Source organism: Aethalodelphis obliquidens, unplaced genomic scaffold (genome assembly GCF_003676395.1).
Source record: "Aethalodelphis obliquidens isolate GAN/ISIS:26980383/991018 unplaced genomic scaffold, ASM367639v1 scaffold30, whole genome shotgun sequence".
Lineage (NCBI taxonomy): Eukaryota > Metazoa > Chordata > Mammalia > Artiodactyla > Delphinidae > Aethalodelphis > Aethalodelphis obliquidens.
The window spans coordinates 388,237-410,835 of record NW_020837974.1 but is presented as its reverse complement, the minus strand read 5'-3'; the positions used below and the strand labels follow the sequence as shown (position 1 = coordinate 410,835).

Below are 22,599 nucleotides of genomic sequence, written 5' to 3'. Positions count from 1 at the left end.
CCTGGCCGCTCTGTCCCCAGCGGGGCCATCCTCAGCGGCTCGGGCTGTGGTGACCAGGCGCAAACTGCGGCGGGACATTCTTGGAGAATCAAATACAGGATCCAATTTGTGCTCAGTCTCGAAATCCAGAGCATCAGAAGAATAACTTGAACTAGAAGGAAAAAACCTCATCATAGATGAACACCGCTTACCACACCACTTTGAAAAACAAACAAATAACAGAACGTGCAACCTAGTATGAATTTTTAAAAACAGCACATGCCACAACTAAGAGTCTGCATGCTGCAACAAAGATCCCGCATGCCACAACTAAGACCTGGCGCAGCCAAAATAAATAAATAAATAAATAAAATATATTTTTTTTAAACGAGAAAAACAGCCATCACTATGTGAAGCCTTTCCGACAGAGCAAAAGCAAGCTGGCACCCAACTTGCTCAACAACTGATGCCCCTACATTTGCTCTGATCACAGCACATGTGAAATGAATCCCCCAGCTGCCTGGTGTTCAAGGCTACACCCGGCCCTGGGGAGCACGTGAGGACGTGCTAAATTCACGAGACTCCCCCCCAGCAATGAGATCAACGTTGTTAGAAAATCATAACCGTTTACTAGCAGACACTGTCTGATAAAGCAGTTAACAAGACAGTGACCACTACGTGACATTTAATCCGAGATCCCAGTAAGTCACTGAATGAATCAATGTAAGGAGAAAAGGAAAAGCCAGTGACTGAGCCACCAGCGCACTTTGCATTTAATTCATCATAAACCCAGAGACAAACCAGTACACAGAAAAGCCACTCCACTACCCTTCCACATTATTATCTTAAACCAAAACACAGATCCTTCTGTGCTGTCAGCAAGTTTTCCAAATCCAGAAACGTGAGTTGAGAACCTGTTCTGTGCCTCCTTGGGGGCGGGGATCCTACAGACAGTCCAGCAGCCGGGGCCACCAAACAGTGAGGACTCCACACCTCCAGGAGGTGAGCTCACAACCCGACAGGAAGGAGGAAGGTGAGAGAGGGAGGGAGAGGCCACGACTGCCACAGGAAGCAAAGCAGGCCAAGAGAGGAACTGCAGCCCAAGGCACAGAAGGTGGGGCTGCAAGAGAACCTCGGTCCTGGCTTCAACCAAAGGGCCTTCGTGCGCATGCACGCTAGAGGACAGCCTGCACCCTGGAGGCCCTGGGCAGGCCCCGCTGTGGCAGAGAAGGGAGCTCCAAACCCCTCAGGTAGTTTATCCGCATGAGGAGGTGGAGACGCTGGGGGCACATCCAGCAGGCAGTGGGAGGACAGACCCCGCTCAGGACAGCAGACCACTGGGCTAAGGGTCTGGAAATCCACGGTAACCAGGGGTATCTGAGTTAAAGTAAATGGGCTTAAGAACATTTCCGCGTTTTATTTTATATTATAGAAATATTTTCAGAATCAAATTCATCATAAACTTATCAGATATGACACTAGAAACTGTTAAATCAAACCCTCAGAAAGTTATTACAAATTGCTTCAAGTTGTCATATCCATTTGAGGCGTCACACATGAGTTCAGGAAAAGGTCCTCCTCAACTTGAGAGGCTGGAGTGGGGCAAGACAGAGGCTGCCCTAACCCACACTGAGCAGCAAGGACGCTAAACTCTACCTAATTTTAGTATAAAATATGCTTACTTTTCTTCCAAGATTATTTTTAGTATTTTACATAACTACAATTCTCGTTTAAGAAAATTGTTATTTCAAGTCAGAATCTACCACGTAAGAATGGACCAGTACCCCTCCACCATCTTTCTCTTAACCTAAGTCCTGGGTTTAGAGGACGGCCATTTATGAACTTGAACATCAAGAGAGGACAGTGCAGTTCAAGTCCACTGGCCTCTGTCAGGCCCCAGACCAGGTGTGTGTCTCGAGGAGCAACCTAGACAAATACGCAAACGTGCAGAAGGCAAGAAGCTGACGACGGCACCCAGACCTCTGTCTCCCACCCCCACACGCCCCAGAGGCTGCAACTCAGGGGACATGACAACGCTGCCAGTCTGGAGAGGGTCCTGGCTTTCCAACACAGGACCTCTAACACAATGCCCCTGCCGGCAGAAGGGTGTTCCAAATACCTGTTACTTTGATTAGAGAGGGCCCTGGGAAGAAGCCAGTATAGCGGCTGTTTGTAAGAGCAAATGAGGGAGTTCCCGGTGGCCTAGTGGTTAGGATTCCGTACTTTCACTGCCATGACCCCGGGTTCAATCCCTCGTTGGGGAACTGAGATCCTGCAAGCCGCGCAGCATGGCCAAAAAAAAGAAAAGAGCAAACGACTGGGAAATGTCCATTAATAAGGGGATGATGAAATAAACTAGGATACATGTACCTTATGTAATGCAGTGAGGCCGTTAGAAAACATAAAAGATCTATATATACTGTCACAGAAAGACCTCCAAGATATACTGTTAAATGAAAAAAGATACTCTATTATCATCCTATTCATGTTTTTAAATATATATATAACATAAAAGCACAGGGTTCAACCCATGGTCGGGGAACTAAGATCCAGCAAGCTGTGCAGCAATGCCAAAAACAAATAAATAAATTAAATATTCAATAATAAATAAAAGCACATATTACCAACACAGATGGTTAAGAGCTCAGAAAACACCTCCAAACCGGTAACAATAGTTACCTCTGGAGTTGAGAGGAGGTAGGACCATGTGTACTTTCACTTTGAGCTGGATAATGCTCAGCTAAACAGAAGCTGCAGCAGTGTTCACAGCGGGGGAGAGAGAGGGATATAGGGAGTGAGGGAGTGGGGGAGGGAGGGAGGCGGGGACCAACAGTTCTGTGCTGAGTTCAGACCTGAATGTTGACAAGCGCCTCTGTCTGCACCTGAGGGGTGCCCACCCCACGACTCTGTGAGCGCTCCACCAGCGCCTGTGCCCTCCTGCCCTAGGCTGGGATCCCAACCATCATCTGTAACAGGTTCCTATAGACAGATGCACCCAGGGCCCAGCAGGTCCCGACTGCCTAGCAACATGTGTGACAGTCACCTGCCCCAGACTCTCTCCTCTCCCCTCCTTCTACCTTGGGTTCTCAACACCTGGTATTCTGACTAGTTGTTTTAAAAATATTATTATCTTTTAGAGATTTGCTTCAAAACAACCCACTGGGGAGGGGAGACCAAGTACTGGTAACTGCTGAAAATAAGTGAGAGGCGAAGGGGCTTATCATCACTATTCTCCAAACTTTCACACTGTTTGGCATTTTCCATAACAGAAAAACATCTTAAAGGAATGGCATGACCAGGATGCTGCAGGATCCTTTACGTGTTTACTAAAAGTGCTGAGGCTGCAGGCCAGCAGTGCTGGACATGGGGTGGTCAGCCAGGGGCTACCCAGGTGGTAATGAGACAGACGGTCAGAGTTGGGAGTTTAGCAGGTGGAAGGGGAGGGTCTGGAAGGACAAGGATATGAGGAGGACAATTTTGGGCCAGGCCAGGTGGCCAAGGGCTGCGGGGAAAGGCTGCAGGGAAACCCAGCCTCCAGGGACCATGAGTTGCTGCTGGAGCTGGACGGTAAACAGAGGCTTCACTGAAGGGTGGGGACGTAGAGACACACTGGCAGGAGAGGGAAGGGCAGGTAAGGACAGAGCCGCCTCAGCACTGCCACGTGAGGCCAGTCCACAGCTGGGCGTGCCCCCTCCAGACTGGGTGTCGGGTGGCTGGGACCCTCGGCAGGAGTTCTGCTCCTCGTGCTGCGGCGCCCGCCCATCACCGCTTCCTGGGCCTCTGTGGGCCCTCGGCACCCAGGACACCCTCGGGCTGCCATCATGGCCTGCTGATGGCCAGACCAGAACTGCCGCCCACATGGCTCCTGAGCCTGGGTCTCACACCCCCTCCCGCTGACTGGTGGTCCTGCTCCTGTGCCCACGCCAAGCCGTGACTGTCACGCTTGCCTCCTCCTTCATCCCCTTCCTCCAGTCAAGCACAAGGCCCCCAGCGTTCCCTCCCGAATCCCTCCCTCCCCACGCCCTGCCCAGCGCTGCAGCGAGTGGTCAGGGCCCCCGAACTCCTGCCGGTCTCTGACCAGCACCGCCCCACTCTCCATATCTGCATAACCCTGGTTCCACCCACCCCGCCCGGCTGAAACCCTTCGCTGCCCTCCCCGCCCCCCCCCCGCCCCCCCGCACTGCCCTCAAACACAGGCCCACCTCCCAGCACAGCTCAGTCCGCCCGCCTTTCCCACTTAAGTTCTCATCCACTTCCGATCCAGCTGCACGCCTCACTGGACGAGGGTTGGGTTCTCTGTAGAGACCCAGACATAGGCAACTTTTAAAAACTGTATTTAAAATGGGTTATAATAAATAAATATAAAAACAAAATAAAATGGGTTATAAAAGCTAAAAATAAATTACCAGGAACTATTATTTTTTATGCTCCACAATACAGAATAAGGAGGAATTTTACTTGAGTTGGCCCACTCATTTTGTTCTAAAATACTACAGGACTTTTAACAAAAACAAAGTGTGTTACTACAGAAAGTGTGACATGATCTAAAATTGTGACTAAAAACTCAATCATTAAATATGAGATTTGACTAATGCTGTTAAGAAGCAGTTTTCTTAAAATATCTTCCAATTTTCTTTAAGTTTCAATTACATTTTTACCCTTTAGAAGATAAGCCATTGATAAAATTGACACTAGCATTTTCCTTGTGTGCTTCAAACATCTTGCCAGGATGCAAAGGTTTTTCTATCTGCCAATCAAATCTTCACCAATCCAGGAATGTTTTCCCTTTGGCAGTAGCCCATAATTTTATAACACTTAAGTTTCGTCTCAATCATCCTTTCTATCAATACTTGGTAAACTAGAAAGGCAAAGAGCAAGTCAACAGCTTCTAAGACTCAAACTTCAAGGTTCAGCATCAAATCAGATACAAATAAAAACAGAAAACTCAGTGCATTTGACAGAAGTTGTGGTCTCGAAACCGTGGGCTTCATCAAAATTCTATTTATGATGGCTCCTCTCAAAGCCAAGTCACTTTCCAGGTTAGTTCTGTTAATTTTAAAATACTCAGCCATTAATATAAATCACAAACCCCACCATAACCACACAGATGTGTTCTTGAGACCACAGCCACCTGGGTGGAGGCAAAAACAGTCATTCATTTGCAATGACTAATCACTGAGTCATCAGAAACTTTCGGTTTTCAAAACAACCTCATAATTTCCAAGTCAGTTTGGCAGTTTTGTAAAACCAGAGCATAACATAAAGTTCACAGATATTTTCACTTTCAACACAGAGCAGTTGGGTGCAAGTACCATAAAGCCCCCATTAACCCAAAGGCATTCAAGAACAGCCCAGGCAAGACAACGTAACACGCATGCGAGCAGCTCACCTGAGTGCATACGTGTAGCCAGTGTTCTCGGGCACACACTGGGGAGGAGTGTACATGTGGAGCCGAGAAAAGTCCATGTTCACGGTCTCAAAGCATACTGCAGAAGGCGGGAAAAGCAATGCAGTCTGTTAAAGGCTGGAACACACAGAGGAGCCCTGTCTGTGGTGGCCCAATGCAGACTGACTAGAGTCACCGTCAACACTTTGATTAAACAAGGCCAGTAAAGCAGGGCTGGTTTGGTTTTTTTTTTTTTTAAGCAAAGGAGACAAGTTTTCTCACGGTTGCAAGTCCAGAACACAGTTGTCATACTTAGTTCCCTAGGATTATACATCTACAAAAGCAACAAGGGGAAATCCTAGATCAACTGACTTAAAATGATGAAAAGAATACAGAAAGTAACTCAGAATCCTTTCTAAAATGTACTTTTAAATTCCTGAAGGTGTCAAAATGTTCTCATTCTTCTGGAATAAATTTTTATTGTTATTAAGTAAAGCAGAACTGATTCTTGTTCCGTGGTCAAGAAACACTCCCATACTTTCCTAGACAGCAAAATTTTTACAAGCAGCTCAGAATCAGAAAACTGCAGGGTGAATAAGAGATAAGCTTAAGGCACTGTTAATACTTTTATTTTTCCCCAGAGGAAAACACAGATTATTTTTAAATTAAAAAGTTTTGAGCATATTGTTTTTCATGTTGTCACCTACATTTCTTTGGAATGACTCAAACTTTCCTCTGGCTAAAAATACACACACACACACACTTCAAAAAAAACCCCACACCCTCGTAGGAGTAATGTGAATCATAATCTGCTGTTGAAAGATCAAGGAAGATAAACCTAGACAAAAAATATTCAGGTATAAATGACTGATTTCTATAAACTAAGCCAAAAATACTTAAATTCACTCCATATTCTTCGAAACAGTTCATATATATATATATATATATATATATATATATATTTTTTTATAGATTAGAGGGGTTGGGGTTTTTTTATTTTTTTTTTTTTTTTGCTGTGTTGGGTCTTCGTTTCTGTGCGAGGGCTTTCTCTAGTTGTGGCAAGCGGGGGCCACTCTTCATCGCGGTGCGCGGGCCTCACTATCGCGGCCTCTCGTTGCGGAGCACAGGCTCCGGACGCGCAGGCTCAGTAGCTGTGGCTCACGGGCCTAGTTGCTCTGCGGCATGTGGGATCCTCCCAGATCAGGGCTCGAACCCGTGTCCCCTGCATTAGCAGGCAGATTCTCAACCACTGCGCCACCAGGGAAGCCCCAAATATTCTTTTAAAAATTAAGCACCCATAGAAATAAGGACCATTGTTTATATATAAAAACTTTACTGTGCCTACTAATTTCAACATTGCTCAGTTCCTCTCAGGGACCTGGCCTGCCAGCCCAGGTAGAACACACACTCAACAAGTACAATTCATTCTATTAATAGACACGTAAATCTCTTGCTGCAAATACCTTTGAGAACGAGTCCATGTATTTGTTCAGTACCTGTTCACTTGCCTCGAGCTCCCCTCTGTCTCCTCCACCAGCACTGGAGCCCAGGTTCAAGGGCACATAGACTGAGGAACAGCACACGAGGGGCAGCCTCCTGGCTCACCTCTCCTCCCAGCTCCCCGCAGAACAGAGCCACACCCAGCAGCTGTGTAATAATGGCTTCTGACTGCGCTGTGGTTAGTAATGACTTACTAAGCAACCATAACAATACTAATACCCCAAAACTGCTCTCATCCTCTAGAGAAGATGTAACTGATTTTTACTTCCTAACTCTCAAAGTGATCTTTCACTTCCATGTTTTACTACACCCACATTACCAACCCCCGGTTAAAGCAGTTCTAACTGCTGCTAACTTCTACCAACTTCTCTACAACTCGTATTCAAGAATTTAAGACGGGGGCTTCCCTGGTGGTGCAGTGGTTAAGAATCCGCCTGCCAACGCAGGGGACACGGGTTCGATCCCTGGGCCAGGAAGATCCCAGACGGCATGGAGCAACTAAGCCCGTGCGCCACAACTACTGAGCCTGCCCTCTAGAGCCCACGAGCCACAACTACTGAAGCTCGCGCACCTAGAGCCGGTGCTCTGCAACAGGAGAAGCCACCGCAATGAGAAGTCTGCGCACCACAACAAAGTGTAGCTCCCACTCGCCGCAACTAGAGGAAGCCCGTGCACAGCAATGAAGACCCAACACAGCCAAAAATAAACAAACAAATAAATAAATTTATTTAAGAAAAAAAAAAGAATTCAAGATGTCTTTAGTGAACTGAGTATTTGGACCGGTTTACAGAAACTGGTTTACAGTGTTATAAACAAGTGAATGGCAGGTGCCCGAAAGCAGCATTTAATTTAAACATCATGAATATGACATGGAGACACTAGAGCGTCCAGCTAAGAACAGGGACTGACCCCTACAGATCTGGGCTCTGATCCCAGCTCTGCCCACAAGCTGACTGACTGCCCTGAGGCCAGCTCCTCGCACACAGGAAGCTCCATCTGTGAAGCAGGGTGGCAGCGGCGCTATTGGCAAGGCCACTGAAGGGATCCAAGGAGGTCCAGCCCAAGGAGGTCCAGCCCATGACTCAGCACAGAAGGAGCAGTTAGAGCCTGGTGAGGAGGACATGTGCAAGAACTAACAGCCTTTTTATTTCACTTCCATGTATGTATGTATGTATGTATTGGCTCTGTTGGGTCTTCCTTGCTGTGCACAGGCTTTCTCTAGTTGCGGTGAGAGGGGGCTACTCTTTGTTGCAGTGCACGGGCTTCTCACTGCGGTGGCTTCTCTTGTTGCGGAGCACGGGCTCTAGGCACACGGGCTCAGTAGTTGTGGCTCGCGGGCTCTAGAGCACAGGCTCAGTAGTTGTGTCGCACTGGCTTAGTTGCTCTGCGGCATGTGGGATCTTCCTGGACCAGGGCTTGAACCCGTGTCCCCTCAATTGGCAGGCAGATTCTTAACCACTGTGCCACCAGGGAAGTCCCATGCAATGTGTTTTTTTTTTGTGTTTTTTTTTTTTTTTGCGGTATGCGGGCCTCTCACTGTTGTAGCCTCTCCCGTTGCAGAGCACAGGCTCCGGACGCGCAGGCCCAGCGGCCATGGCTCACAGGCTCAGCTGCTCCATGGCATGTGGGATCTTGCCGGACCGGGGCACGAACACGTGTCCCCTGCATCAGCAGGCGGACTCTCAACCACTGCGCCACCGGGGACGCCCCAATGTATTTTTTTAATGCTTTCTTTTTTTTGGACATCTTTACTTCATACTTTTTTTATTTTTTAACTTATTTTTGGCTGCATTGGGTCTCTGTTGCTGCACATGGGCTTTCTCTAGTTGCTGTAAGTGATGGCTACTCTTCATTGCAGTGTGCATGCTTCTCATTGTGGTGGCTTCTCTTGTTGCGAAGCACGGGCTCTAGCATGCAGGCTTCAGTAGTTGTGACACGCAGGCTCAGTAGTTGTGGCTCACAGGCTTAGTTGCTCCGCAGCATGTGGGGATCTTCCCAAACCAGGGCTCAAACCCATGTCCCCTGCATTGACAGGTGGATTCTTAACCACTGAACCATGAGGGAAGTCCTAATGCTTCCTAATTTTTTTAAATTGAAGTATAGTTGATCTACAAGATTTCAGGTGTACGGCAAAGTGATTCAGTTATATATATATACACATATATATATTCTTTTTCATTCTTTTCTGTTATAGGTTATTACAAAATATTGAATATATTGATAGTTCCCTGTGCTATACAAAGGTCCATGTTGTTTATCTATTACAGCCTTTTTACTTTTAAAAGTTACATCAATATGTTCTCACATTTTCATCTACCTAAAAGAGAGGTTAATTTCTAATGCATAACAAACGGTGTTTTCAAAAGCTGTCAGAGACACAGTGGACCACACTGTTCAACCTGGTTCTCCCAATCGATGAGACAGATAAAGCTGTGCGACACCACCCTAGTTGGGTTTAATGAAGGCCTTATACCACAATTTAAAAAGAAATTTAATTTCTTGTCTCTGAAATAAAATTCTATCAAAGAACCAAATGCAGCTACTGGCCATCACAAGCCTATCACAAGCAAGACAGGATTACAGGAGAGTGACCACGTAAGAGTCCTGCGGGTGACAACACAGAGACACGAGCTGAGTGGCAGGCACAGTGGTAGACTTTTGGCTAAATGTTTTATGAGAGGAGCTTCAAACGTAATAAAATGCCCAAAGATAACACCATCAAGAGAGCACCAGTGTGGACACACACAACTCTAGGAAGAGCAGGCCATGCGGCTCTGGAGGAAAGGCAGACAGGAGACAGGGCAGGGAGGCCAAGGCCCGTCACAGTCAGAGCTCAGTGGCTATGACAGTGGAAGGAAAGGGAGCATGCAATTGGATGCCCTCACTTTTTTCTACTCATTCTGATTTCGCTCCTGTAACCATGTGAATTTTATGTTCTGTTCTCCAGTGAAACACATGTACGTATAAAACTATACAACTATACGCAGAATCCTGCCCCTGCTTAATCAGACCCATGGCCCAGGTAAATGCTGTTTTGGCCAGTACTTCCTCCACAGCCCGGAAGACCACCTCTCCAAGCAGACCCTCCAAAAGCAGCAGCAGAGGCCACACCAAGCGTGACTCAGTAATGAGTTAGGGAGTGATGACCAGCGCTGTCTCCTGCGTTCACTGTGGACCGCATCACACAGTGTGATCATGTATCTTACTAGAATGCGTTTTGCTGCTTCCTTCCACACCCGGCTTGTCCGCCATCAACCCTGCTGCCTCATTCTTCCTCCCTGGACAGATAATGATATGGACTCAGAACACTTCAAAATTAACCTTTAGTTCCTCTCGTAAAATGTGAGCATTAGATAAAATTATAGAATAAAATAAAGTAAAAAAGAGAGAATTAAATGAAATAATGTCTGTAAAGCAGTGCCTGACACATGACAAGCACTCAAAAAGTTAGCTTTAATTAGTTTATGGAATAAACTTACATAGCCTGTTCTAAATTTTTTTTAAAAAAAGGATTTTTTTGGGCTTCCCTGGTGGCGCAGTGGTTGGGAGTCCGCCTGCCGATGCAGGGTACGCGGGTTCGTGCCCCGGTCCAGGAAGATCCCACATGCCGCGGAGCGGCTGGGCCCGTGAGCCATGGCCGCTGAGCCTGCGCGTCCGGAGCCTGTGCTCCGCGACAGGAGAGGCCACAACAGTGAGAGGCCCGCGTACCGCAAAAAAAAAAATAAAGCATTTTTTTTTCCTTCTGAGTTGACAATCCCTGAGATGGAACACTCACTCAGCCCCAACCTAAATAAACGACGAAGTCCAGCAGCAGCTCAGATGGCTCCTGGGGCCAGCAGACTAGAACACCAGGTCCGGTCTCTCTCAGCTCATCAGGACCCCAGCAGCAAAAGTGCAATTGTGATACCAGTTCTCCCGCTAACAGTGCTTGGCATGTTCACAATGCCGTTCCCAGTCTCCCCTTACATCACTGCTACTTCAAGCCCGCGTGTAACATTAGAGCCTTCCTACTTGCTGCATGGCCTAAAGGCGGCCTCAGCCTGTGACTCAAGGGAGATATGATTTGCATTTATAATCTGAGCAGTATTGAAAGAGCAAGTGAAAAAATGGATTGAAAACGTTTTCAACGCATCAGAAAATCTTGGAATGAATACAAAGTCAACATTTTGTGAACACGTTTGTTTACAGAGACGTGCCCTGTGCAGGCTTCACTGTCCTCATTTCTCTAGACTCTTCCTGGCCACTCCCTTCTCCCGAAAGTGTTACGACTGGGATGACCTCCTCACAGGCCACGTGCTCGTGACTGTCCCAGACATGGGAGGGAGGGACTGCACAGCAGAGCCGGAGCCCAGGCTCACACCAGGCACCCCCCCTTTTCCAGGCCCAGCGGCTTAACATGGGGGGAGGGAGAGGGTGCTCAGGGGAGCCTCCCCACGTCCCAGAAAACAGAGCTCTTTAACGGCTTTCGATTTGCAGCAGCCAGTCCCAAGAGGGAAAAGTGCTCACCTCAGGAGATGGTGGGCCAAGAGCGACATCTTCCAGCGGAAAAGGAAGCACTATCATCATAAATCACCCCGGTGTCCCCCTCCTATCTCGCTTTCACTACTGACCAAGCACACATAAGCCGGCAAGCACAGCCAAAAGAGGTCCTCTGTATAGGGAGCAAACTTTGGCTTCAAACCTAAGAAATTAAGTATCTTTACAAACATGGAGGTCCTAGCAGGGTTTTAAAATCTGAGTTATGATGCTTCATAAGTGACACCTGGTTTCTCCTTTAATACCCTTTACCTTGCCTAGTACATATTGTATGCAACATCTGCATCACATGGTAGAAATGAAATATAAAGCTCAATTTTTGTTCTTGAATGCTTTGGTCAAAAATGGATTTTAGTTCAACCACCACATATAATTTGAATCTCTACTATTTAGAACATCTGTACTAAACTAGTAACAATCTAGAAAACATGTCTGAAAAATATCAAAAATTACAAGTCACACAAGGTTGAAAACAGAGCTTGCAGCAAATGGCAAAACCAAAGAAAAAATAAAACTGTTAATGGTCCTGAAATAAACTAGCATAAAATATTTTCTTAGGAAACGCTATCAGTTCTAAAATAAAACTAGAAAAAGACAAACTTTAAAAATGGTGAGCAGCATTTCTTCTCATCATCATAAACCACAAGCATCGTCACCTAGTAAATAATTATTTTTTATTAAACCATGTATAAGGCAACTAGATATTTGCTCTGAAAGCACTGTGTTTATAAAGACAAGCATGTTACAAATCAAGCTTTCTATGAACTGATGGGGTCGCTGACCAAGTAGGCTGAGACTAGAAGCGAGCCCGGCTGACACGGGCTAACACGGCTTCCCCGGCAGAAATCCTCAGGAGTAGCTTGCACAGACCAACCTCGTTAGCCCCATCCAAATCCACCATCAGCACTGCAGCCCGTCCACAGAAAGCACAGCAGTCCAAGGGGACGGCTCCAAGCAGCACCCTCCTCCCCACTCTGGGCACAGCTCCAGACACTGCCATCTGCCACAGGGCCGTCTCCGAGGGCCCCGTGAGCTGACAGCACAGGCCCACGGGGCCCCCTGAGGGCCTTGCACCCGCAAACGCGGTCTAGCTCCACCCCCGCCAACTCTTCATCACCCAGGGCTTGGTTTTCAATGCGCACCTGCGCAATCAGGTGTTCCATGCCTTGTAGAGAAGAATTTTAAAACTAAAATTCAGAGGTGCCCTTTAAAATTTAGTATCAAGGGCTTCCCTGGTGGCACAGTGGTTGAGAGTCCGCCTGCCGATGCAGGGGACACGGGTTCGTGCCCTGGTCCAGGAGGATCCCACATGCCGCGAAGCGGCTGGGCCCGTGAGCCATGGCCGCTGAGCCTGCACGTCTGGAGCCTGTGCTCCGCAAAGGGAGAGGCCACGACAGTGAGAGGCCCGCATACCAAAAAAAAAAAAAAAAACAAAACATTTAGTAATCTATTTTTTTTTTTTTTTGGCTTTGCTATGTGGCATGCGGGATCTTAGTTCCCTGACCAGGGATTGAACTCATGCCCCCTTCAGTGGAAGCACGGAGTCTTAACCACTGGACCACCAGGGAAGCCCAGAGTACTAAACCTTAACATAATTACTCTGCTCAGACTTAATCCTGTTAAAACTGCATAACGGAGAGACTAAAAAAATTAAGTTATTTTCCCTACAGATTAAAAAAATCATAAAATGGGTTAGAAATGATTGTTTTCCAAATATCATGTTCAGTGTAATTACTTCCACAACATAACAAACAGGAATAAGCCTCACATACCTGTTTTCATTTTAAGGAAGCAAAACATTGTTAGTTTATGAAAAACTATGATTTATCCTGTGAGAGTCCTTAAAAATGAACTCGTTATTTAAACCTGCAAATGAGAAACAAATGACTATAACCTAAAAATATTTGAAAGACCTTTACAGAATGCTATACATGTTATATATATACTTGAATATATTTTTAAAACTTCAGGAAAAATACTACACTAAACTTAATGGTAAAATTACAGAGAATGGGATTTCTACTTTTCACTTACCCCCTCGGGTACTATTCAACATTTTTTAAAAAGAGTAGGTTTTGCTAACTGGGAAAAGAATTTGAAAAAAAATAGATACATGCATATGAATAACTGAATCACTTTGCTGTACACCTGAAACTAACACAACACTGTTAATCAACTATACTCCAACATAAAATAAAAAGTTAAAAAAAAAGAGTAGGTTTTGGTCTTGTAATATAAACAATTAACTATTATTTTCAAAAAAAAATTTAAACAAGTAACTATTATTTTCAAAAAAAAAAAAAAAATGGCCTTCATTGTGAAGCAGTGTGGGGCAGCCAGACCTGCAGGGTTCTTACTCAACCCTTGGTACCATTACTCACTCTACGTGGCACCGGACTCTCAGTGTTGCTGCAGGATTCAACCAGTTACCACACCTAACCCGCTCAGCGCTTCCTGGCACAAGGGTGAAAACACTCAACAGGAGTTAGTTATTTTCTGCAGCAACTATGTACTGACAGTTTCTAGCCAAGATCCGATGTTTCTTTCCTTTTTTTGGAAATGAAACAGGAAAGATGCAGGCTAGATGGGTTTGTTTACCTAATAGCTGAGTTTTAGGGAAAATAATTCCTTCTACGTGAAGATGCATTATCACATGCTTACATCTCCCAATTATATGTGCTCCCGATCTTTTAAATAAAAGCTGCATTTCCTCTTACAGTGAGATTTGTTTCAGTGTTTCAGCAAAAGCCAATTTATTTTATGCATGTTACTGTAAAGGGTCTTTCTTCTTAGAATACAGAAAACATGAACCACACGGTTTTATGTATTGCTTCAAACCTAGAGTGCTCTGAATTTTCTCACAACTGGTACAGTTAGAAGAGCTACGCACGGCTCTTCCAGTGGAAAGAGCTCAGCGACAGCGAATGACAGCGAGTGCCTTCTGGAAGGAATGCTGGGTGGCAGTTCTGGGACCCCCTAACCTGACAGTGCTCCTCCCAACACTGGAAGTGGTCAACTCTGCAGGGCCACTCTGACAGGCGAAGGCCAGCCCTATATCTCAACCTACTGGAGGTTTGTCTTTTTCTCTGTTTTATAGGACATCAACCGTAGTTATGTCACACACGCCTGGGATGGCCTCCGTCTGTTACTGAACAAACTTATGGTGACTTGGGCTGCACAGTCAGTCCTTCCCTGTCCAGCTTAGAAAGGCCTTCCCAGGGACTTCCCTAGTGGCCCAGTGGTTAAGAATCCGCCTGCCGATGCAGGGGACTCGATCCCTGGTCCGGGAAGATCCCACATGCCGCGGAGCAACTAAGCCCATGCACCACAACTACTGAGCCTGCACTCTAGAGCCTGCGTGCCACAACTACTGAAGCCCACGCGCCTAAAGCCTGTACTCTGCAACAAGAGAAGCCACCACAGTGAGAAGCCCGTGCACCGCAACAAAGAGTAGCCCCCACTCACTGAAACTAGAGAAAGCCTGTGTGCAGCAACGAAGACCTAACGCAGCCAAAAATAAATAAAAAAAGAAAATAAATTTTAAAAAATAATAAATTCCCTTGATAATATGTGGATTTAAAGTTTCTGTTTAAAAAAAGAATCAAAACAATGCAAAATTAAAACAAAAAAAAAGAAGAAAGACCTTCCTAATCCAAGAACACATGAATAGTGTGTCATGGATTCTACTACTCCTACTGATTTGACTTTCACATTTCCCACCATTTTTAATTCACCTAATCCATTTGTAATTCCTTTGTATACACTGAGGTAGGCATCTGATTTTACTTCTCGTGGAGCATTTCTGCAAGTCACCCACAAGTAACTAAATTCAATGCGTCCAACTGCTCCCCCCTCTTCAGAACAGCAGCGCCCTCCCTCCAGCTGGTCCCCTGCTGCACCATCTCTGGCTGGCTTCCTGCGGGGGAGTGCCCTTAATTTCCCTGTCTCCAGTCTTGCCTCCTCAAGCCAGAAAACTGCCAGAACAGTCCACCTAAAAAGAGACCTGACCATCTCCCTCCCTTCAGATCCCACCACGGCTTCCCAGCACCTGCAAGTAAACCCTCTGTCCAACACCCCACTTCTCTGTCTCCCACCACCCATATCGCAGCTTCACTGAGAACCTGGCCTCAGGTAACCCTCTCCCCGCACCCCATTTACATACTGTTCTGTGCTCTCTCCTTGTCTGGGATGCCTTCCTGATCGCTGATTCCCCAATCCCTTGTTCTCTTTCCACCCCAATCACTCCCAGCTAACTTCTACTCATCCTTAGGCTATACCTGAGATACCACCTCCAGGAAGCTCTCCTGGATGCCCCCAACCCACATATCCAAGTTAGGTGCCAATTTTAGTGCTCCCTGGCATTTACCACTTAACAGAAATTGTAATATTTGTTTATTAAAGAGTCTTTCTCTCCAACTAGACCATGAACTCTCTGAGGGTAGGTGCTAACCCTGACTTGCAGAACCAATGAACATCTCATAGGTGCCCAGAGAAATGGGAGAACTCGTTGCTATCATGTTGCTTTGCCTTCAACCCAAAAATATTCTTGGGTTCCCCTCATCCCTCTGTCGCTCCACGTCTGACAACATCCTGGAAAAACCATGCCCCAAATGCTAGATGAATTCGTGACGATCAGTGAGGGTCCCACGTATTTGGCCTCCTTACTCCTTCTAATGAATTTGAAGCACTTCTTATGTTTCCTCATCTAATCAGAACAGTGGCGTCCACTCTGTTTCATTTCCAACTATAATTGGGAACAATCAGAAACAACAATTACAGGATTTTATTTCTACTATAAATGTAAACAGTTAATCCACACCATTTCTGAGATCACCCTTTAATGCTCTGCCCTCCCACATGTAAGTACGGGGCTAAAAGTGAGCACTCTCCAGTACTGAAAAGGTTTGTAGCATAAATAGCAAGTAAAGAAACCTTTCAATTGACGGTTTTCATATTCTACATATAGTTCCCATCTTCCAAGATCAAATAAAGCAAGTAGAATGACTTAAGACCAAAGCAACTAGGCAGAGCACTGCTTTGTTTTCAAGCCATGCATGCCCCTGAGGAGCCCCTCATGCCCCAGTGGGAATCACTGATCTACACTTAATCACTCTCACACTACCGAAGTCTGGCACCCGCAGTTTTATTCCGCACAAATGTCAAAAACCCGTCTGTCACATGATTCTCAGCTCCTCAACTAAAATTCGCAGCCAGTGACCATTCACTGAATGCCCCTATGTGACTAAATGAAAAACAAAGCAGCCAACTAATGAGCACTATTACAGATATAATTCAAACTACAAAACTGACTAATGAATCACACAAGTCACTTAATGAAGTAGAGTCAATTACAACATGTGATTATAATAAACAGCATGTTATAACAGCAACATCATGGTCTGTACTTTCCCTCTATCAACCCTAAGCTTATTTTGGCCCAAAGGAAGTAAACAGTTTCAAATGCAGCAGGCCTCGTCTCTCCTAACTGGAAATCGAGTGGCCTGAGCTGTCCAAAAATAGCAATGAGTCCAAATTTAGGAAGAAGACGAGGAAGAAGATGAAGGTGTTTTCAGTCAACAAGATAATACTGCAACCTTCCTGCAGGCGGCATTGAGCATAACTACCCACCAAAATATTCACTGCAACACCACTTGTGCTTGGCTGGCATCACTGTCTTGTTCCCACTGCCCTGCAAACCCCAACGTGGGTGCTCAAATTTGGGATGTGCTCGGGACGCCTAGCCTGACACCGGGCCCTACGAAATGCCCTGCAGCTCCCTGGGCTCTCGCCTCACCTTGAAATACTGAGCTAAGGGCAGGCGCTGCAATGCCGAAGGGCGGCTTCATCCTATCACCACCTCTACCAAAAGTGCCTGGCATTTACTGAAAGGGAGAAAAAACAAAAGCAAGAAACTCAAAAACTAGAAAGCAAATGGATGAATGAAAACTGACTTGGGCCAGAAAAAGCTGGTAAGCCTGCAATGAGGAACACTTAGAAATAACCCAATTTTCATCACAGAACCCCAAAGGCTTAAGACAGTGACACCTGTGAACATCTGGGAGTAAGGATGTAGAGTGGAATCAAAATACAGGATGAGTCAAACGACCAAAGTCTGTTTAAGAAGCAGTTAGGCAAAACCATGGGATCATCTCAACTGGTACAGGAAAAGCACCTGTTAAAATCCAACTCGTTCATTACAAAAACATTCAACAAACTAGAAATAGAAGAGAACTTCCTCAATCAGGCAAGGGCATTTACTAAAACCCACAGCTAACACCACAGTCAATGGTGAAAAGCTGAAAGCTTTCCCCTAAAATCAGATACAAAACAAAGACATTGCTTTCACCACTGCTATTCAAGATTGTACTGGAACTCTAGCCAGAGCAATTAGGCAAGAAAAAGAAATAGATGGCATCCCAACTGGAAAGGAAGGACTTCCCTGGTGGCACAATGGTTAAGAGTCTGCCTCCCAATGCAGGGAACATGGGTTCGTGCCCCGGTCCGGGAGGATCCCACATGCCGCGGAGCGGCTGGGCCCGTGAGCCACGGTCGCTGAGCCTGCGCGTCCGGAGCCTGTGCTCCGCAATGGGAGGGGCCACAACAGTGAGCAGCCCGCGTACCGCAAAACAACAACAAAAAAAAAACAAACAAAAATGGACGATGGACTGGAATGGACATTTCTCCAAAGATATATAAATGGCCAACAAGTACATAAAAAGTTGCTCAACATCATCAGTCATAAAGGAAATGCAAATCAAAATCAAAATGAGACACCACCTCACAACCACTAGGATGGCCATAATAAAACGAAATGGAAAATAAGTGTTGGAGAGGATATGGAGAAATCGGGACCCTCTCACACTGTTGGCGGGAATGTAAAACGGTGCAGCTGCTGTGGAAAACAGTTTGGTGGTTCCTCTATACGTTAAACCTAGAATTACCACGTGACCTGCAATTCCACTCCTAGTTATCAAGATATAGCGCAAGAATGAAAACAGGTGCTCAAACAAAACCTGTATACAAACGTTCATAGCAGCATTACTCATAATAGGCAAAAAGTGGAAACAACTCAAATGTCCATTAACAGATGAATGGATAAGCAAATTGGAATATATTCATACAATGGAATATTATTCAGTTGTAAAGAAAAATGAAGCTCTGACACACACTACAACATGGATAAACCTTGAAAACACAGTGCTAAGTGAAAAAAGTCAACACAAAAGGCCACATACTGTATGAATCCATTTACATAAAAAATCCACAACAGGCACATTCACAGAGACAGAAGAAAGACTAGCTGTTGCCAGAGGCTAGGAGCAGCGGATAATGGGGAGCGACTGCTAATGGGAAAAGGGTTTCCATTCAGGGTGATAAAAAAAAGTTGTGCAACTAGATAGTGGGGATGGTTGCACAGCACTGTGAACATACTTAATGCCAAGGAACAGTACAGGTTAAAAAGGTAAATTTTATATTGTGTATTTTTACCACAATTAAAAAGAAAGCAGTTAGCTACTCTGCATGGATCCCCTTCCTGCCTGCCCCGAACAAAGACTGGGGCATAAAGCCAAGGGCTCTCTAGACCAGAGGGTAAGAGGCATAGCTGAGTTCTAGAATGCCTTCCTGTGAAGGGGGATAAGTGAGCACTTCCCTGCTAATTTGGGGAGGCCACAGCCCCACTCTTCTACCTGACTTCTACAACGAGGCAGGAGGCTGGAAAGCCCATCTTTGGGAATCTAACAAGTCCAGTAAAAACAATGACACTGAGCGTCCCTCGAGGTAACCCCACCCGTTTTCCTAGCCAACGGTGACAGGACCAGCGCAGGCGCAGAGAACTTCCTAAGCGCTGGGCAGGGTCCCGCTCTCAGCTATGCGAGTTCAAGCAAGATCACCCGACGCTTCAGGACAGGCGGACTCACGCCAGCGAACACTTAGGCCACGGACGGAGACTGCGACGCCACGGCATTCAGAAACAAGAACGTGTTACTAAATTTTAGGGGAAAAACAATAACCACCAAAAACCTCTGGAAAATTTAAAATTTGATGGCCCAAATAAAACGTCCAACACATGAGTTACAAAACTGAAGAATCTAGAAAGTCGAACAAGAAGACAAAGCTGGAAAGTGGGGGAGAAAGCTGAAAAAATAGAAAACCGGTCCAAGAGGTCCAGTACCCCAATACAGTAGCATTCCCAAAACACACAGAAAAGAGAAGATTAAGAAAAAAGAGAGAATTGTCAAACCAAATAAACAGAAAATTCCCCAGAACTACCCAACCGTCCCGCGTTTCCAGACTTAAAGGAACTCTGAAGCGTCCAGCGAAATGGACGAAAACAGACCCGAACCGCTCACGTTTCCGAGCTGGGAGGGCGGAGCGAGGGAACGGGTAGTGCACGGAGGACCTGGCACAGGACCCGGCACCGAGCGGGCCCCGCCCGACGTCAGCGGCCTCCGCGGGCAGCGGCCGGCACGCGCGACCCCCGGGCAGAGCGCCGAGCCCGGGCACGCGAGCCGGGCAGCCGGCGTGGGGTGCGACGTCCCGGGGCCGCGCCGGGTGCTGGCAGGCGGGGGTCGGCGGGCCGGGGAGGAGGCGCCGTGGTGGGGGGAGGGGAGCTGGCGGGGGCGCGCCGGGTTGGGGAGGGGGCGCGGGGGCGCTCAAGCAGGACCGGGTGAGGCAGAGGGCGCCTGGGGCCAGCGGACTGAGGAGGAGCGGGCTGAGGGGGAGGGGACTGAGGCGCCGGGGCGGCGATGCCAGGCTGAGAGGGGGCGCGGGGGCAGCGGGGCTGAAGCGCCGCGGCCGTTGGCGGCCCTAGCGGGGACCGCAGCCCGCCCCCACCCGCGCCCGCCACGAGGGACGCCCGGGCCCCGGCCCCACTCCGCCCGGACCCCCGCCCCGACCCCCGGCTGCAGCTCACCTGCCAGGCGCCGCCACCGCCACCGTTGCCGCCCCCCCGCAGCAGCCTCCGCCTGAGGCCTCGTCTGCACCGCCCAGGCCCCGCAGACCGTGCCTCTGCCAGCCAATCGCGCGCCGCGCCTGGGAGAAACGCGGACGTCCACCAATCACGAGCGCGCCACTCGAAGCTCCTCGGCCAATGCGGAGGCGGCCTACCTAGGCTCCCAGCCAATCGAGAACTGTTGCCGAGCCGTGGGGCGGGGAAATGGGCGGGGCTCAGGGGCGGTGCGCGGCGCGGAGGGGGCGGGGCGAGAGAGCCGGGAGGAGGGGCGGAGGGGCTCCAGTCTCAGGGAGGGTCTCTGTCCAGAGGAGGACCCCGGTCTCAGGAGAACCTGGGTCTCGGCCGGCAACAGCCAGGCCGTCCCGCGCCGTGGCCGCCATCCCTGCAACACCCGTCCCTGCGCTCCGTGGCTGTCTTCGAGCCCCTGCTCCCCACACCCAGAAACTGTGCGGTCTCCGAGCTCCGTCCGCTTTCCCAGGTGTGCGCGCCTGGCCGCAGGTGCGCTCCTCCGAGGCGGAACGTGGCGGAGCTGGGCCCTCCGGCTGCTGCCCCGGGGCCTGCCGAGGACACCTGCGCCTTCCTGACCTGCAGGCTTCTCCAACCACGGACCACACAGATAACAACAGGCCACTTTTGGGTGGGTTTTTGCAGTGGCTGAGCCCTGCCCTTTACTATCTCTTTAAGTTTCACAACCGACTTGCCAGGTAGATAAAGAAGCTATTATGATCCTACTTTACAAAAGAGGAAACGCGGCTCCAGCGGGTTAGGGGGCGGGTGAGGGCGGGAAGAGCCTACCACATTGCCCGCTCAGGAAAAGACTTCCAGGGCTGAAAAGGAAAATCCAGTTGCATGGGCCATTTTAATGAGAACATATTTATTACAGTAATGGCAATGGACTAATGCAGTGTTAGCTGGCTGTCCTTGTAGGGTTTAGGAAGAAAAAGGATGGCCTTTTTCTTCTCTTAGTTTATTAACTCACAGCACAGGGGCTGTGTCTTTAGCTGAGCTTGTAGGAAGTCTCATCCCTGGTATAAATTTTACAGATGCCGGTAGGTGTTTCATAAGCAGGGTAGGTGTTCAACAAGAGCACTGGCAGAGAGAGGAGAGAAGGTTGTGTTTTTTGAGTGTTGCCTGGGAGGGCGGGGGGTGGACTGAGGAGAATAAAGATCTGGATTAAGTCTAGTAGCTATAGTAGCTACTGGCCACATGTAACTGTTGATCACTGGAAACGTGGCTAGCCTGAACTGAGGTGAGCTGTGTGTGTATAAAACAGAATTTTGAAGACTAAGTATGAAAAAGAAGGTAAAATACCTCACTAATATTTTAAAATATTGCTTATGTGTTAAGTTGTAATATTTTGGATATGTTGGTTAAATAAAACATTATCAAATTAATTTCATCTGTTTCTCTCTGCGTTTTTAATGCAGCGACTAGAAAATGTGAGATTTCATAGGTGGCACTCATGGTGTTTCTAGTGGACAGCAGTGTAGACATCCGCGGACACTTCTGGGTAAGGATTCCACACGGAAGGCAGGTCACAGAAGCAATCTTCTTCCTCCCAATAATTACGAAATGACCGAGACCAGCTTAAAAGAAGAAAAGATATTTCACCGGCAACAACAAACAGGGAAGGGTGCAAAGCCACATGCCGTAAGGCCAAAGGAGGGGATGAGATACTGGCGGGGCTCCATGGGACCCCCCAGTACATGATGAAAGGAAGCTCACGAAATCCTGAGGGTCCCGCCAAGTTTGAGAGGAACAGCAGAGGATGTGCAGGCAGCATCGGGAAAGGCACGAAAAAGCCTTTGAGAGTAGAAGCCGGTGCTTCCCATCCTGGGCCCGTGGTGGTGCAAGGCAAGGCCAGCAGCCTCTCAAATCACTTCAGCCCCACCCGCTCCCTCCCCAGCTCAGAATCCGGAATCTGAATGCCTCTCAGCCTTGGTGGAGGTGAGCACCAAGGCTGGGCTCACCATTTAGGCCTCCAGGCTGAGGAGTGGGGAGCAGCCGGCGGGGGCGGGGGGACACGGGGAACGGGGAAATGTCCCTGGCAAAAAAACCAACAGAAACAGGCCCTTAGAACACTCACCAGCAAGAGGAAACAAGCAGGACAGGATGCCCTGATGGAGGAAGCAGTAGCTGACAGCCCCCCACCTCCAGCACACAGTGATGGGAGGAAACCCATGACTCTCCCTGCTCGTGTCTCCTCCACCTGCAGGGAAAGAGGCTGCAACCAGGGACAGACCCC

General features: G+C 47.7%; 1 protein-coding gene across 10 annotated transcripts in view; it reads right to left on the bottom strand.

Annotated features, from left to right (window-relative positions):
• The window catches only part of SUN1 (Sad1 and UNC84 domain containing 1), a 51,898-nt gene extending 31,487 nt beyond the window's left edge, over window positions 1-20,411 (bottom strand). For 8 of the 10 annotated variants that reach the window (XM_027125533.1, XM_027125530.1, XM_027125536.1 and 5 more), the window contains exons 1-2: window positions 5,369-5,465; window positions 2-151 (exon numbers count right to left, since the gene is read on the bottom strand). In XM_027125533.1, coding sequence (XP_026981334.1) covers window positions 2-151; window positions 5,369-5,445 — 227 coding nt within the window. In that variant the 5' untranslated portion in view covers window positions 5,446-5,465. Of the gene's footprint in view, window position 1; window positions 152-5,368; window positions 5,466-6,828; window positions 7,292-20,315 lie in introns of those variants that run through there. The other 2 variants (XM_027125535.1, XM_027125534.1) reach the window with 2 other exon arrangements.
• Window positions 20,412-22,599: the final 2,188 nt, after the last annotated feature.